This window comes from Poromitra crassiceps (genome assembly GCF_964638095.1).
Source record: "Poromitra crassiceps genome assembly, chromosome: 23".
NCBI lineage: Eukaryota > Metazoa > Chordata > Actinopteri > Beryciformes > Melamphaidae > Poromitra > Poromitra crassiceps.
The window spans coordinates 18,568,204-18,586,602 of NC_139639.1; the positions used below are offsets into that span (position 1 = coordinate 18,568,204).

At 46.1% G+C, this 18,399-nt stretch overlaps 1 protein-coding gene across 1 annotated transcript in view; it reads left to right on the forward strand.

Annotated features, from left to right (window-relative positions):
• Positions 1-613: 613 nt before the first annotated feature.
• Positions 614-18,399, forward strand: part of carmil3 (capping protein regulator and myosin 1 linker 3) — a gene marked incomplete at both ends in the record, with an annotated part of 94,039 nt that continues 76,253 nt past the window's right edge. Inside the window, 2 exons of the mRNA XM_083659039.1 lie at positions 614-674; positions 5,337-5,431. Coding sequence (XP_083515165.1) covers positions 614-674; positions 5,337-5,431 — 156 coding nt within the window. The remainder of the gene's footprint in view (positions 675-5,336; positions 5,432-18,399) is intronic.

Below are 18,399 nucleotides of genomic sequence, written 5' to 3' on the forward strand. Positions count from 1 at the left end.
TAAACCATGATCACTGCGAGCTAAACAAGCACCAATGAATGCCATTATGAACAAAATTCTGTTATATTTCCAAAAAAGCATTACTGTAATTTATGCTTTTTATCCCCTTAAAGACCCATACTATGCAATTGGCACAAAAGTAAACTCCTTTGCACACATAAAGTTGAGTTTAGGTGACAACTCTTTGGTGCTTTGGGCTGATCCAGGGGCATCATAGGAATCCGTTGAAACAATTCGACTGAACACCGAACAGCATAATGGAAATGTATTAAAATGTCATCATCTATGTGGGCTTTATGTGTGGCTCAGTGGCTGCCTGGCACCACTTGCGTCTGTATTGCAACCTCTAACCCCCTCCTCCCACATCTCTCTCTCTCTCTCCCTCCAATGAGAGCGCTGAAGTCGCAGGCGCGCGCTCCTCGGGTTGCCAGTGCGCACCACGCATCGCATTTCATCGCTGCTCCAGTCCTGCTGCGCCCCGGATCAGCAGCGGGCGCGGAGGAAAGGAGCGGAGAGGAGAGGAGCAGGAGGCGAAAGAGTGCTGAGCCTGGACAAGTCAACTGAGGGGAGGAGGAGAAGAAGACAGGACAGGACAGGGGGAGAGCAGAGCACCATGGCCTCCAAGGACAGCACGGCGGCCGGCGGGTTCGTCGGCGTCAGCAGGGAAATCACAGGTAAAGTCAAAGCGGAGTTTCTTTGGGCTGTTTCTTACCTGACATGGACGCCACCTGCGAAGAAGGAGGGGCCCTGGGAGAGCGCAGGACAGAGCTGGATGCGTGCTGGGAAGGAACAGGGCAGTCATTTGGGTTGTTTTTTGTTTGAGTTGGGCTTCTCTTTAAACGTACCATGTGTCTGGTTTGAGAGGAGTTCTCGCCGCAGGAGAGCTGTCTCCTCTCTCCCAGCCAGGCGACAGAAAAAGACAGCTACTGTAGGCTATTTAACGGCTGAGCTAGTGAAGATGTTAATCTAATCGATCCTGAAGCGGAGTGTTCACTTCTTCCATTGATTTTCGCCGTGAAATTGCCGTGTATCGCGCGCCGCTGCTCGCGCACGCGGGTGCTGTGGTGCTGCCCGCGCGTGCCCGAGAGTTATAGGCTATTTTTATGTGTTTATGTTAAAGCGTGACTGTGCGGAGTGAGATGATGCGGCGCGCCAAGCGTTCTGTCTTTGATGTGGATTCAGTACAACCCCCCCCCCCCCCCATCTCCCATCTCTCCCCCTTCTCTCCTGTGTGTGCGTGGGAGTTATTGTGCATGTGTGAATGCTGCTTTATGTGCAGCAGGCGTGGGTTTAACGACACACACACACACACACACACACACACACACACACACACACACACACACACACACACACGCACACGCACACGCACACACACACACATCATTGACACACACACACATCATTGACACACACAGTACTGGACACCCATCAAGATGTTAAGAGCGGTGCCTCTCTCACTGGTATGATTGTTTCTCTCTCTCTCGCTCACACACACACACACACATGCACACACACACAGACACACACACACACACACACACACACACACACACACACACACACACACACACAGCTAATTATGTTGACTGGGGCGAATAAATCCCCATACTGTTTATCAGGGTGAGTAGCTCCACCTGGCCAAGCCCCGTCTGTCTGTCTGTCTGTCTGTCTGTCTGTCTGTCTGGCGATAAGAGCCAGCATTAGGCCATTACACCACCTCGGAGGGCTGTGTGTGTGTGTGTGTGTGTGTGTGTGTGTGAGTGTGTGAACAGATCCATCAAACAGTCCGGGGACAGGGGAGGGACTTGAGGGGGGAGCTGACCCATCCTCTCGGCCCCCTAGGGAGCAGATGCCGAGGTCAGAGCATCGGGGACCGAAGGGGCCCTCGGCTCCGTAGAGTGTGTTAAAGGGTTTAAGCCATTGGGTCTTACCCAAGATTAACGTCAATAACTCTGTGTTTGTCTGTGGCTGATCCCTCCTTCGATCTGCGTGTTTCCCCTCCCTCGTCCCAGTCGCGTCTGCCCCGCAGGTGCAAGAGCCCAGCTCACTGTTGCTCCCGGATGTGGAACATAAGAAATTCGGAGTGAAAGAAATACATGCATGGGTTTGCCCGTGTCCAGACCGTCACGTGGGTTTGCCTGTGTCCAGACTGTCACGTGGGTTTGCCTGGGTCCAGACTGTCACGTGGGTTTGCCTGTGTCCAGACTGTCACGTCGGTTTGCCTGTGTCCAAACTGTCACGTGGGTTTGTCTGGGTCCAGACTGTCACGTGGGTTTGCCTGTGTCCAGACTGTCACGTGGGTTTGCCTGTGTCCAGACTGTCACGTCGGTTTGCCTGTGTCCAAACTGTCATGTGGGTTTGTCTGGGTCCAGACTGTCACGTGGGTTTGCCTGTGTCCAAACTGTCACGTGGGTTTGCCTGGGTCCACTCCAGACTGTCACGTGGGTTTGCCTGTGTCCAGACTGTCACGTGGGTTTGCCTGTGTCCAGACTGTCACGTGGGTTTGCCTGTGTCCAGACTGTCATGTGGGTTTGCCTGTGTCCAGACTGTCACGTGGGTTTGCCTGTGTCCAAACTGTCACGTGGGTTTGCCTGGGTCCAGACTGTCACGTGGGTTTGCCTGGGTCCAGACTGTCATGTGGGTTTGCCTGTGTCCAGACTGTCACATGGGTTTGCCTGTGTCCAAACTGTCACGTGGGTTTGCCTGTGTCCAGACTGTCACGTGGGTTTGCCTGTGTCCAGACTGTCACGTGGGTTTGCCTGTGTCCAGAGTGTCATGTGGGTTTGCCTGTGTCCAGACCATCACGTGCGTCACGTGGGTTTTCCTGGGTCCAGACTGTCATGTGGGTTTGCCTGGGTCCAGACTGTCATGTGGGTTTGCCTGGGTCCAGACTGTCACGTGGGTTTGCCTGGGTCCAGACTGTCACGTGGGTTTGCCTGTGTCCAGACTGTCACGTGGGTTTGCCTGTGTCCAGACTGTCACGTGGGTTTGCCTGTGTCCAAACTGTCACGTGGGTTTGCCTGTGTCCAAACTGTCACGTGGGTTTGCCTGTGTCCAAACTGTCACGTGGGTTTGCCTGTGTCCAGACTGTCACGTGGGTTTGCCTGTGTCCAGACTGTCACGTGGGTTTGCCTGTGTCCAGACTGTCACGTGGGTTTGCCTGTGTCCAAACTGTCATGTGGGTTTGCCTGGGTCCACTCCAGACTGTCACGTGGGTTTGCCTGTGTCCAGACTGTCACGTGGGTTTGCCTGTGTCCAGACTGTCACGTGGGTTTGCCTGTGTCCAGACTGTCACGTGGGTTTGCCTGTGTCCAGACTGTCACGTGGGTTTGCCTGTGTCCAGAGTGTCATGTGGGTTTGCCTGTGTCCAGACCATCACGTGCGTCACGTGGGTTTGCCTGGGTCCAGACTGTCATGTGGGTTTGCCTGTGTCCAGACTGTCATGTGGGTTTGCCTGTGTCCAGACTGTCACGTGGGTTTGCCTGTGTCCAGACCGTCACGTGGGTTTGCCTGTGTCCAGACTGTCATGTGGGTTTGCCTGTGTCCAGACTGTCACGTGGGTTTGCCTGTGTCCAGACTGTCACGTGGGTTTGCCTGTGTCCAAACTGTCACGTGGGTTTGCCTGTGTCCGGACTGTCACGTGGGTTTGCCTGTGTCCAGACTGTCACGTGGGTTTGCCTGGGTCCAGACTGTCACGTGGGTTTGCCTGGGTCCAGACCGTCACACGTGGGTTTGCCTGTGTCCAGACTGTCACGTGGGTTTGCCTGTGTCCAGACTGTCACGTGGGTTTGCCTGTGTCCGGACCGTCACGTGGGTTTGCCTGTGTCCAGACTGTCACGTGGGTTTGCCTGGGTCCACACCGTCATGTTTTGGCTGCTGATGAGTGTAAAGAGTTGACAATTCAGTCTGATATCAGGCTATGCATGGATGACTGTGGCTTGACCCTAACCCTAGGCTAACCAAATTGTTTTACTTGCCTAACCATAACCGTAACTATAACAACCAACCTTTGGGATATATAAACCACATTTTCATCTGTAGATTCTGCCCAGCCAGGGCATTTAGTCTTTCCTGAGTTCACGGTTGATGGAAAGTGAGAAAAGACGAGTGATGAAATGCATGCGTGGGTGAGCCTGTGTCGGGACGTTCAGATTCAGATTCAGATTCATTTATTTAAAGAATGGGACATTGCACATTGATGAACAGTACAGCCGTACAGTAAACATGCCAGGTTATAGCCCAAGGGCTAGTTTCCACCTGTAGTCCCATGGCAGGTTGATGTAATCTTGAAAAAGAAAAAAAAATTAATAGTACAAAAAAATTAATAGTACAAAAGGTTAGTACCTAAGGTGAATAAAACACACAGAGCATGCAATGAAACATGACAGACGATATGTTAAGTATGATCACATTGCTGGTTTGATCTGAGCCATAGTTTCAACTGGTCTGTGCAGTAGTGCTGGTTTGATCTGAGCCATAGTTTCAACTGGCCAACTGGGCTCACTACATACGTAAAGCATATTGTTTGCGATACAGGTTAATGTTATGTCATTGTGGAAGACTGCAGGCTCTGGATCCTGTGGTGGGCTTTCATTAAAATGAGCCATGTAGGCTATCGTACCTCTCCCTGCTAAAAATAGCGGTGTTATTATTCCTCCTCAGCTGGTGGTCGTGTGTGTAGCAGTGTCTTTGTGTATTTGTAGCTGTCTGTCAGCTGTCTGTCTAGATGCCCCTGAGTGTCTGCAATGTGGTGCTTTTTCATGCTGTGTGTCTGGATGACTTCCTATTTTACCCATAGACTGTATCAAAATGTGCACATCATGACAGCTCCTCAAAAGTGAAGCCAAAAAGTCTCGATAGCCCCCTTGTGGCTGGCTGCAGTATAGGTCTTAAATCCCAACCCCTTCGTGTTTGCGGACGGACGGGACATGAGCCAAATGAATAAAATCAAAGTACCTGTCAGATACATTTTCCCCATACATGGTTTAGATGAGTTTTGGTACTTCTTATCATGCTGATGTATGTTCAAGACAAGTGCACATTTTAAGTAAGTAAGTAATACGTTTGTTTTTAAATGGTTATTTGACGATATAAAAACGGCTGATTGACAGCTGTGACAGCCACTCTCAAACCTTCATCAGACAGCGGCACAGCTGAGGGGGCTCAGCCTGACTCTACTGCACAGACTCTTGCAAATGATGTCACACAAGCAAGATGGCAGCTCGCTGAAACAAGATATTTTGGCTTCATTTTTGCATACTGGTAGGAACGCGTCGTACATTTCTGCGTAAAAATGATTTTACCCCTTTTTCTCCTCTGCGTTTCTCCCCCAGAGAGCATCAGAAAGGTGCTGGACAAGCAGGCCATCAAGTTTGTGCGTGCCGTCAAGCAGGATGTCAGGAGCGGCAAATCGGACGACAGGATTCTGGTGAGAGACATTCCACCCCACCCCCCATCACTCACCCCTAAGACATACAGCTGTGGCACTGTGACAGGGTTACTATAAAGAGATTTCTTTCGCCCGAGGGGGCTGCATTATCACACGGAATGGAACTGAGTCCGTGGAGATGAACTGGAAATCTATGGGCTACTTAATGGCCTTTTTCACATCAGCCACTTTGTGTCTAAAACGCAGGGTAAAAGCACAGGTGCAACCAAAACATTAATACGTGCCACAGCACTGCAACACGTACAGTGGATTGGAAGTTGGAAACCCTCATTAATATTTTGGTTGTACCTGTGTTTAACCTGCCTTTTTAGACACAAAATGGCTGCTGTGAAAAAGGTGAGTTGTGACAGATTGAAAGGTGCGATCAGATGTCCGGTTATCCTGAAACGAGCACACATGCACGCACACACGCGCACACAGACACACGCACACGCACACGCACACACACACACACACACACACAGAAAAACAGGCAGATCCTGCCTAAAGTGGACACTGCCATGCTTACAGAGTCCATCCTCAGACTTTATTCGATGTGGCAGCATGGCCTCTGCCTCAGGCAAGGGCTTGGTGTGTCTGTGTGTACGCCTGGCCTGGGGCATCTACAGTTATGACTTTTGAGTCAGTGTGTGTGTGTGTGTGTGTGTGTGTGTGTGTGTGTGTGTGTGTGTGTGTGTGTGTGTGTGTGTGCGCGCGCATGTGCATGCTGTGTGTGTGTGTGTGTGTGTGTGTGTGTGTGTGTGTACTATGATGGAAGCCAGAGGATGTGTAGGCAGCCTGTGAGGTGTCAGGCAGCTTGTGTGAGCCAAGGCCACTGCTGAGACATTGTCAGTTAGTCAGTCACCACATTACTGACTAATCACAGTCACACACATTTCAATCATCTTATTTGGATCTGAAGGGGCAACAATGAAACATCCAAATATTTTGGAAGTTTACAGTATGATAAAACCAGAAACTGTATGTAGACACAGAAAAATGGTAGCATAATGATAGCTTATTTGAACGAATGCAGGCATTGACATAAGAAAACATGTGCATCAAGAGTTTATACCATGGTCTGGGTGAATACTCGATTCTGATTGGCTGCAAGGTGTCCATTAATTTGTGATAATGTACACCTAGCTAAATGGTCTGTTCACCGTTCATATCAATGCGCCAGGATCACGACCGAGCCGTTTGAGCTCTATACCACCGTTAACGCTTAATATGGCACTTTTATAAGTTTAGAAAAAAATGTAGACGGTCAAAGTAACTACCGTAAATTCCGGACTATAAGCCGTGGCTTTTTTCCCGTTTTTTGGCCTTTTTTGCCCCCTGCGGCTTAAATAACGGTGCGTCTTATCTATGGATTTTTCCAGCAAACGGCCACTCGGGAACCTCCAAAATCTATGGATGTTGGTATGAGGCAGAACGAGAGCAAGACAGACATTATGAGAGCGAGACCCTGATTGGATGATGTTGCAAAAAATGTGCCTCGCGACCTGATTGGAGCACTGTGCCACTACTCTCTCTCAGCCACTACGGTAAAACACCCTCCCTCCTCCCTCGCTCCGGGGGGAAAAAGGCAGCGATTGAGCTTGAAAGACAGTCTGAATGAAATTGAATGTAACATTCCCAATTCTATGTATTACATTCTAAAAAACTAACAGCAACATTTTGGAAGGCTAAGCCACACAACTAGCTCGTTGTAATCTAACATCATGCTTCAAAAGATGGAGAACTGGCTGTGTTACGACGATGGCGGCGATTGAGCCTGAAAGCCATGTCTGAGACAGTAGCGAGACAGGAACAACAACAGCAGCAGCAGCAAAGGATCATGCACAAACCCGAGACGAAAGGGACTGTCCGTCAGGGCGCGGACGACTGTGTCAGCAACTCCCTCCCGACTACCAGGAGAAAATTACAAACTTCGGCGAATTCACACAAAGAAAGATCAAGGAATATTCCATCGGACCGGAGCAGATCATAAATATGGATGAAGTGCCTTTGACGTTCGACCTGCCTCTCACTAGGACTGTTAACAAGAAAGGTGAATCGTCCATCACGTTGAGAACCACAGGTCACGAGAGAACGAATTTCACTTGTGTTCTTGGCTGCACAGCAGCTCCCGCCGATGGTGATTTTTAAGCATCTCACAATGTGTGATTTTGTCTGGGGATTAGTGACCTGACTTTTGTTTTGTTGAAATGTTAATAAATGGGAGCTTCCCCAAACAGCCATCTCTTTCCCGACAATCCCCTCTGTGCACGAAGCCTTACATATGGTAATTAAACATCAAAACACCCGCGGCTTATAGACCGGTGCGGCTTATAGAAGAAAAAAATAGTCACCTTTGAAGGTGCGGCTTATAGACCGGTGCGCCTTATAGTCCGGAATTTACGGTATTTAGATTACCCAGTTTATTAAAATAACGGCTATTTACAAATCAGATTTTCGTTCTGGTCAGCTGACAGAAGCCGGGCTCTTAGCTGTCAACTGTCAAACCCTCTGTTTACAACTTGCAGCAAGCAGCAGCCAGGCGCTCTGGGAGAGCGCCCGCTGCCTCTATCACTGATACAAATTACGGTAAGTCAAAGAGGAAAAACAAAAAGAAAACAACGAAATGGGCAGTTAACAGCAACACACTGAGAGACGTCCTTGCACAAAACATACCTGGACTCCAACATAGAAAGCTGATGGTTTTCAGTCTACTCCAGCCTCGCGCCATTTACGTCTTATAAGACCCACAGACGTTAACGGAATTCCCTGGAATGCGAGAATTAACGAGCCAGTTACATGGTTGCATTCTTAGACATTGCTGTTTGCTTTTATTTCATATGTTACATACAATTGGCTAAATTATTAGTTAGCTTGACTCTAGAATTCTGCCAGGTGCAGGCACTAAGCGGCCATTTTATTTTATGATAGCCTAATCTTGAGCAGCCGAGGGGACTATTTTGTCTTGCCGGTTCTCGACTCATATTCAAGCTTATGAAAACTAGATTTTGATTGCAAAATGCATGGAAATATAAATGAATGGTCTTGTTTTGTTTCTTTGGCAAGTGACCATGGTATAAGCGGGTTAATGCACTTTGAGGTGTCCATTATCAGAAATGATTGGACTTCGCGGAGGCAACCATCCTTGGCCTCGCCTCGGACGGTTCACGCCTCCATGTCGTCCAATAATTTCTGATAATGGACACCTCATCGTGCATTAACCCCTTACATAAACACAATCTTCTCCAGATGGAAAGGCTGCCATTGATTGATTGATTGATTGATTGATTAGTTTTATTCATTGTGTCATGCACTTTTGACAGTGCCCAGCCCACATGGGCTTACAAGACACACAAAATACAAAACATACAGTACAACATAAGCCAGCGCTATAGTGGTACAACTAAATCACAATATAACATATTCCTGAAACAACAAAACCGATCATTACATCACTATCTAAACAGAACATTCTGCCTTTCCTCCCAGGCCTGGCAGATAACATTTCCTACAATGGCTGTGACTGAACAAATTTATCTATTTTTTTGTATCAGTCTTTCGCAGCCCCCCCATTTGCAGTCCACAGAGCAGAAGTTTGTGAACGTGCCCCAGACTTAACCTGATGCTACCAGATGCTTTGTTTCACATACACATCAGAGAACTCTATATATAATATCAGGTGATTGGATGAGCCATGTGTGTTTATCACGGTCTATCATGGGCTGGCTTTTCGCTGGCATCACACCTAAAGCCCGCCCGTAGCTGCCTCAGAGGACGCTGATTGGTCGTGGTTTGGATTCAGACCAATAGATTGGAGCATGGCGAGACGGATTTGCTCGTGATCTCACACGGATCCAGCTGCCTCGCACGGTTACCCCAGACTCCCAAACGCAAGCACAATGAGTTGGCAGTTATATAAGGTTCTAACCAACCTTTTCCACTTGCTGGTTACTAGGGATGTCACAATATATCGTCCCACAATATATGAAAACGTGACAATATGTATCGTTGAGATGAAATCTCATATCGTGAGAAAAAGAAGCTGAACATGGTGGCACTGATCTGCATCTGATTGCATGCTCGCTCTCCTTTTCATTGCTTTGTTTGAACAGACGAGGGACGTTACAGACACGGAGGATGAAAATGGTGAAATGACTCAAATTAGCGTGGAGAATGCCCCCTCAACTTACAAATCGATCGCAAAAAAATATTGTTAAAATATCGTATCGTAATCGTGAACCCTGTATCGTATCGTATCATATCGTGAACTGAGTGTATCGTGACACCCCTAATGGTTACTGAGCATGATAGGGACCATGTTGTTACTTTCCCCTGATTTTGTTTGCATAATGAGTTCCTTTGTTTTGGACACGGTGGGCGGGGTGTCATGTGGGAGGTTGGGTGCTCAGGAATGGCATCCAGTCTATCCTGAAGCACAGCACACAACTCACTGAGCTCCTGGCTGCGAAAAGACGGACGCCGCACAATCTATCCATCGACACCATCTACACTGCCATCCTCTTCATCAGACGTAAAATCATGAGAGACGCCCCTCCACATATCCTTTTCGATCTCCGTCAGCACCTTTATCCTCAATGTGAAGAGCTGTCAACACAAACACACACAGTCAGAAACTGCGAAACAACTAACACATAAGTAGTTTCCCCAAAAAATACCTTCAAGTTAAAGGAACAGCTCACCCTAAAATCCAAATTACATATTTTTCGTCTTACCTGTAGTGCTATTTATCATCTACATTGTTTTGTGTTAGTTGCCTGAGTTTTGGAGATATTGGCCGCAGAGATGTCTGCCTTCTCTCCAATACAATGGAACTGGATGGCACTTGGCTTGTGGTGCTCAAAATGGCAAAAACATACATTAGAAAAACTCAACAGCAATGTCTCTTTCCAGAAATAATTGCCCGGTTACTCAAGATAATCTACAGACCTAGTTATGAGCAGCTTCATGTAGGGACTATTTTCTTTCAACTAAACTACTCCCACAGCTGCTAGCTAGCTGCCATGTAGCAATTAGCTAGCAGCTAGTGGGTGTAGTTCGGTCTAAAGAAAATAGTTCCTACATATAACTGCTCATAACAAGGTTTGTGGATGATCTTGAATAACCAGGTCATGATTTCTGGGAAAGAGACATTGCTGTTGAGTTTTTCAAATGTATGTTTTTGTTGCTTTGAGCACCACAAGCCGAGTGCCATCCAGTTCCATTGTCGGGAAAATATGTATTTTGGATTTTAGGGTGAGCTGTCCCTTTTAAAGATCACATAATCTAAATGTCTAGTCCAGTAAATACCTTACCCTCAATCTTCTCGCTCGACTCCGGGATGAAATCTTTGCAGTGTTCCCCTTCTCCTCTAGCCCAGGTTGGCTGTACCGGAAGCTTCTGCATATAATCTCAAACCAGGTCTTACAGGCAGCTGAAAAACAATTAAATTAGTATGTTACAAATACAAAATTGTCTTTCAGAATTGCGCCATGGCTGTCAATTCTCTTCGTCTCTCTGCATTTCCATATAAGTATATAAAATAGACTGATATGTATAGACACACACGCACACGCACACACACACACACACACACACACACACACACACACACACACACACACACACACACACACTAGAGCAGTGGTTCCCTAAACTGACACAAATTAGACCACTGAAACCCATTTGATAACATTTTTACTTTTAGATGAGATGATGACCAAAATAGTCATACATTCTGTTAGAAGGAAATGGAAATTCCCTGTTTTGCTGGGGACCCCCTGGAACCCTGATAAGGACCACTGGGATTCCCCGGACCACACTTTGAGAACCACTGCACTAGAGCAAAACAAATCTCCGGCTTATACACAGAATGGAATCAACTGGTACTGAAAATAGGCCATCTATTCATTTGACAACAAAGTTACTTACTCAGAAGGACATCGGTGTCGAAAGTGTGGAAATCTGCACTTGCAGCCAGAGCTCCCATTAAATATGACGTCACTGCCACGTTGTGTGGATGGCTCAATCTGTGAACACAAATTACATAGATCAGAGAACGTATTTATTTACTTTTATATAGCACAATGTATAGCACACTTTTGTTATGAAGAACATAGGGGAGAGAGAGTGGATGAAAATCGTACCATGCTGTACGTCATACTTGATGTTTGCTTCCGAGTTGTGCAGCAGGCGTACTCTTGCCGAGAGAGAGAGAGAGAGAGAGAAAAGACATGAACACATGTTATAGCTGTTTTTATGGGGAAATATTAAGCTAAAATGTTGATATATTTACTTTCTACCAACGCCCATGGCGTCCGCATTTTGGGAAGCCACAGAGGGTGCTGTGAAGCCAAGCAGTAGCCTATTTGAATGTACAACCATTAATTTATTTGACTTAATCATTATTATATATTCTTACCGAAAGTTTGGTATTGTGAGGGCGTCGTCTTTTCCCCAGATTCTCCTTCTCCACAGTGCAATTTGCTCCTCAAGAGAATCAAATACCCTGTTGATCTTGCTGGATCACTCTTCAAACTGGAGTGTGATTTTGTGTGAAAGTTCACTGAATTGAGAGAGCTCTCAGCTCTCTTCTCCAGGGAAAGGTTTCCGGCCCCACCCCCTCATCCACCAGCCATTGTCCTGAGGTGTTACCTATTCAGTCAATAGCCCACCCCCCCAACCTGGACCAGGATTTTTTTATTAGCATGTAAAAGCCTCCCACAGTCTAGGGGACCTATTTGTGGTCAGATGTGGGATTTTTCTGTGATGGCTCCAAAGTGCTACAAAGACCTGCAAAATTGCTATTTGCCGTTTTACAAAGTCCCGGAAAGTAGGTTTTTCATGCAGTGCAGGTCAAATGAGCAGCCTATTTCCATGATGATGATGACTGATTTTCTGAAAACAGTATCTGATATTTGGGATATTGTGCAGTGTGTTTGTGTCAATGCAACTGTTGTTAAACCAGTCCAGTTTTACAGTGCTGTGTTTATACGTTTCCATCTCATTTCCTCTCCCGTTTATTGGATATTTTGACTGCCATCGAACAAGATAAAAAACTTTTATCAGAACGATTCTCACCGTTTTTCGTCTCTCGGATTATCGCTCTCGTGTCTCCCCTGCCCGCCCTCTCTACCTCCCCCCCTCCTATCTCCATCACTACCACATCCACCCCCTCTCCACCTCCCCCCTCCTATCTCCATCACTACCACACCCATCCCGCCCTCTCCACCTCCCCCCTCCTATCTCCATCACTACCACACCCACCCCGCCCTCCCTCTCTTTATTTTTGTCATCTCTTCTCTTTGTTTCATTCCTCCCTCCCTCCTTATCTGTCCATCTAGATTATTCTCCTCCAGTCATCGCCCTTCCCCCTGCAGCCTCTCTTTCTCTCTCTTTCCCTCGCCCTCTCTCTCCCTCCCTCTCTCTCTCTCCTCTCATCATCCTACCCTGCCCTCCTCCCGTCTTTACTCAAACCTGTAAAAGGGTATTGAGCTCCACTTTCCATCAGATGCAATTCAATTAGGTCTCTCCTTACGAGAGTTTTTTCTTTTTTTTTACTATCCAAATGGGCCTTGGCTGCCGCTGCCGCTCCAAATTCTTCCAGGGCTGAGATGGATATGAGCATTCATTCATTCTAGCTCGTTGTCAAGGTCTCTCTCTTTTCACTCTAATGGATCCATTCATTTACTGTAGACGGAGAAAGAGAGAATAAATGAGGAAGTTTGTAAATAGATGGAGATGTTCTGAGCTGGCTGTGTACGCTACATAGGCTACAACACAAACAAAACACACACGCACACGCACACACACACACACACACACACACACACACACACACACACACACACACACACACACACACACACACACACACACAGTTGTGAATTACAGTGCCACACATGGGTGTCTAGTAAAGTGGTACATTTCAGGGCCACTGTTCCAATAAGAGAGAGAGAGGGAGAGATAATATTTTATAGTAGTGGTTCTCAAACTTTCACGTCAAAGACCCCTAAACACAGACACACATTTAGACCACTGACCCTCATTTGATAAGATTTTGTCCCAGGGTCCCCCATCGGAAGATGTTTTTTGCATTTAACTGTTACGTTTTACATGTTAAGTCTATGAAACCCATGACCAAAATAGTCATACAGTCAATACATTGTCATTGTGTTATGGATCGAATTATAGTGAAAATAAATTATTCACTTTTTTTCCCTGAACTCCTGGGGGTCCCCCGGACCCCACTTTGAGAACCACTGTTTTATACATCAAGTGTATAGCGGCTGTTATGTTCATGCAGTCTATCAAGTCTTTGTTTTCATCGTCTTCTATGCTCTCTGCCTTCTTTCCCCCTGGTATCAAGCTGTCTGTGTGTGTTGAGTGTACCGCCATCATGCTGTGACGCACGCACACGCACACACACACACACACACACACACACACACACACACACACACACACACACACACACACACACGTTGTTTGTTGACCCCACCCCTCTGTCTCAGATAGACACGGGGAGCGCTCAGCATGACATCTGAACAGCACCTAAGGCGATGTGTTGAGGAGCATCAACATGCATGCTTCCATCATAGCACACACACACACACACACACACACACACACACACACACACACACACACACACACACACAGACACACACACTGGAAATCTACACATATTTTGACATGGACAGGGGGCATGCACGGGAAGCACGCAAGCTCGAATGCACCAAGCATCACATGCACACACACGCACGCACACACACACACACACACACACACACACACACACACACACACACACACACACACACACACACACACACACATGCACACACATTATTAGATGAGCCTATTTGAAGATTAGAGGCAACTCCAAAACAAAAGCATCTTCAAAGAGAGATGGAGGGAGGAGAGGGAGGAGAGGGAGGAGAGGCAGGCTGGGGGGAGGAGTGGGCGGGTGGATGGAGGGAGGAGAGGGAGGAGAGGCAGGCTGGGGGGAGGAGTGGGCGGGTGCCTCACCAGAGGAGGGAGGGAGGCGGGGGGAGAAAGAAACCCTCGGATGTGTTGTGATGCCCCAGTTGGCGCTCCGGCTCTTCCGCCACTTATTTACCCCGATCGGTCGCTCCATTTCATCCTCCGCTGCTTCCTGTCTAATAATGGCTACATTACTGGCTGAGCCTGCCGCTGGTTGACAGAGCTACAGTGAGCTCAGCACACTCGGACCGCCGCGCACTTCCACTTCCACTCCGCCGAGTCCACGGAGCGGGCCCCACTCATGAGATTAGCACTGGGCCACTCATGAGATTAGCACTGGGCTTTGAGGTTGCGGTTGCGTGTGTCTTGGTGTCGGGGAGGTTTACAGCTGGGTTGTCGTCGTTAATTGGGGGAGCTATATAAACCTTGCGTACCTTACATATTCTCACTTCTTACTCAATGCTACTTGATAAGGATTGTAGGGGAATGCACATATTTTTGACGCTTATATTGTAAATGTATACCCAACTTTTATTTTATTGTTTTGATCAGTGATGTCATGGGGGCACACACACACACACACACACACACACACACCGATGATGTCAGCAGTGATATAATGGAGCACACACACACAAGGACATTACATCACTGATGCAATAACATTTAGTGAGCAACACTATAGGGCAAGTGAGGCCACGCAGCAGCCGAGCTACAGTACAGGCGAGGCCACATAGCGGCTGAGCCTAGGCATCGAGCATGCAAGATGCCTAATGTTTATATTTATCTACCTGAGTGTGAGCTATCGAATGCCAAATATTGTGATATTTTAATATACAAATTGTCAAGTGCATGCAACATTTATGACCACATTTAAGTTTTTATGACCGTGTTGGTCAGTCTGTCTGCTTGACATTTTGCTGCAATAAAAATAATTGAAGTGAGATGAACAGACTGGAATCTTGATCTCATTACGTAAAACAGACGTTGACAAAGTTTTTTCCTTTGGGGACATCATTTGCAGTGGAAAAAAGGTAATAAATCACAATATATCGCAATACTCAATATATCGCAATACTAGCATATCACAATATTGCAATACTATCGTATCATGACTTAAGTATCGTGATGTATCGTATCGTGGGGCATTTGGTGATTCCCACCCCTATTATATACCTATACTATATACTTCTATTTTATTGTTTTATTGTCTATTCTTCTTAGAATGTCTCTGTTTATCATTTTCCCTATCTGAGCGTGAGCAACTGTAGCATTACTCAATTTCCCCTCGGGGATCAAAAAAAGGTAAAGTTTTTCTGATTCTGATTCAGATAATGATTTTCAGCATTCACTCTTAAGTTGCTTCAGGCAAAAGGCCAAATCACCTGTAGAAGTACAATCAAAAGCATCAGGATCATGAATGTTTCTGTTCAATACAAATGCACTGCAAAGGCTGTTGGGGCATTTTCTATTAACCTTTTTTCTTTAATCAAAATGTCTCCAAGGATACTTGAAATGTGTCAAATGTTGCTGTGATTATAGGTGACAAATTAAACAAGTCATGGCAAGCTTTCTTTAGTTTCAAAACCTGCGTCTCAACATCACTCCCATGCTGCTGATATCTTTCCTTACCTTTTCCCTTTGTTCTCCACTTTAGTTGTCTCTGCTCGTTATGTCTTAATTATGTTGCTTGTTTCATTTTTCTTTCCAATTGTTTTTCAGGTGAGATGTTTTCACTTCTAATTTCACCTGCACAAACGAGCAATTAGCATCTCTTCTGCCTGCACATTTTTAATCACAAGATTTCGCTTCACCTCACTGTGTTTCTAACTTCTCTATCACGATGCAGACAAATGAAAGTAGAACATTCTACCTCACTCTATACATCTCTATCACGATGCAGTAGAACATTCTACCTCACTCTATACATCTCTATCACGATGCAGTAGAACATTCTACCTCACTCTATACTTCTCTATCAGGATGCAGAAAAATGAAAGAACATTCTACCTCACTCTATACGTCTCTATCACGATGCAGAAAAATGAAAGAACATTCTACCTCACTCTATACGTCTCTATCACGATGCAGAAAAATGAAAACATTCTACCTCACTCTTACGTCTCTATCACGATGCAGAAAAATGAAAGAACATTCTACCTCACTCTATACGTCTCTATCACGATGCAGAAACATGAAAGAACATTCTACCTCACTCTATACGTCTCTATCACGATGCAGTAGAACATTCTACCTCACTCTATACGTCTCTATCACGATGCAGAAACATGAAAGAACATTCTACCTCACTCTATACGTCTCTATCACGATGCAGAAAAATGAAAGAACATTCTACCTCACGTATAGAATAGCTGCTTTTCTACAGTACTGACAGACCTTTCTAAAGACTGACTGTCCCGTGTGGACTGCTTGGTTGACTTTATGCTTGACTGACTTTTCCAAACCCTGAGTCTATTCAGTGGCTGCAAATCCCTGCCTCCTCATTCAGAATACAGAAGCTATAAAGGCTCCTTTTATTAATGTTAGCATTGCAACTCTCCATCTTTCAGCTCACATCCCACTGAATAGCATCCATTGCTTTTAGACTGTCAGTTGACTTCAAAGGAAGGTATAGAGGGTGAGGAAGGGTCACTGACGAATCAATTTGCAGCTGCTTCTTTGTTGGCTCTGTGTCCATAGTTGCTACAGTACAGTACATATACTTGGAGACATATTTTATTTTTGGGAGAAAATTCCCCCATACATACATACCAGTGTTGTATATCGTCTATCTGTGATATTCAATGCATCCCAGCAGTCTTGGTCTACGTCTACTTCAGCTAGTGATTTCATACATTTCCCAGAAGAATGTCTTTGACAACTCCCAGAGAAGATGTCTGAAGTAGCTACAGCAGGGGCGTATGGTGGTCATGAGGGGCCTCAGTGCAAGCAATTTTGACGGGATCTGACTACAGGCTAGTTACAAAGTACACACACACACACACACACACACACACACACACTGGGCATGTAACGATAACCGGTTTTAATGATAACCATGATCAAATTCCTTACGATAACCGCACCGTTTCAAATTTTCATTATCATTAAAACCGTGGTACCGTGATTACCGTGTTACCATGATTACAGTGCTTTGAAAAACATGGTAAATACTATCCATCATCAACCAAATTTGACAACCGTCTCCCAGATGCAAACGTGCAGCCTTGGAAAAATGACTTCAGTGAGTGTATCAATCCTTTTTGGGTCTGAGTTTTCAATATAAAACTTGGTGAAATGATTTCTGTGAGTGTATTAGTACTTTTTGAACATTTTCAGCACATTTTAACAAACCGTGATAATACTGATAGCCGTGATAATTTTGGTCACTATAAATAATTGTGATATGAAATTTTCATATCGTTCCATCTCTAATACACACACCCACACACACACACCATTAGGCATAGGCTATATACACATACAGTATATTACCAACATGTGTTGGATTTAACAGTTGAATGAGTTACTTGGGCTGTTGTATGGGGAAAATGGAGAGGTCATAGAGCAGGCTTTCAGAACCATGGACAGCGCTGGACTTAGGATCGCTGCCTGCTCATGATTATCATAGCTAGTGTAGGCCCTATGCTATAGTATGTAGCCCATGGCAGAGAGCGCGAGAGGAGATAGAGGAGAGTGTACTGCAAGATGTGTAACTACTGACCTTCTCGCTTCCCCCATGGGTGACAGAGAGAGAGAGAGAGAAAGTGTGTTGGCAGTGCCGGAAGCTACTCAAAGTATCTCTGCTTCCATCTCTTCATATTTCCTTTCTCTCCTTTGCTCTCATTGTCGATGTCCTCATCTCTCTCTCTTGCTCTCGCTCTCTCTCTCTCGCTCCATCCATTTGGCCCTCTCTCTTCTTCACTCACTTACTCACTCACTCACTCAATTCCTTCTCCTCCACCCTGCTTTTCCAGCCTGACCAC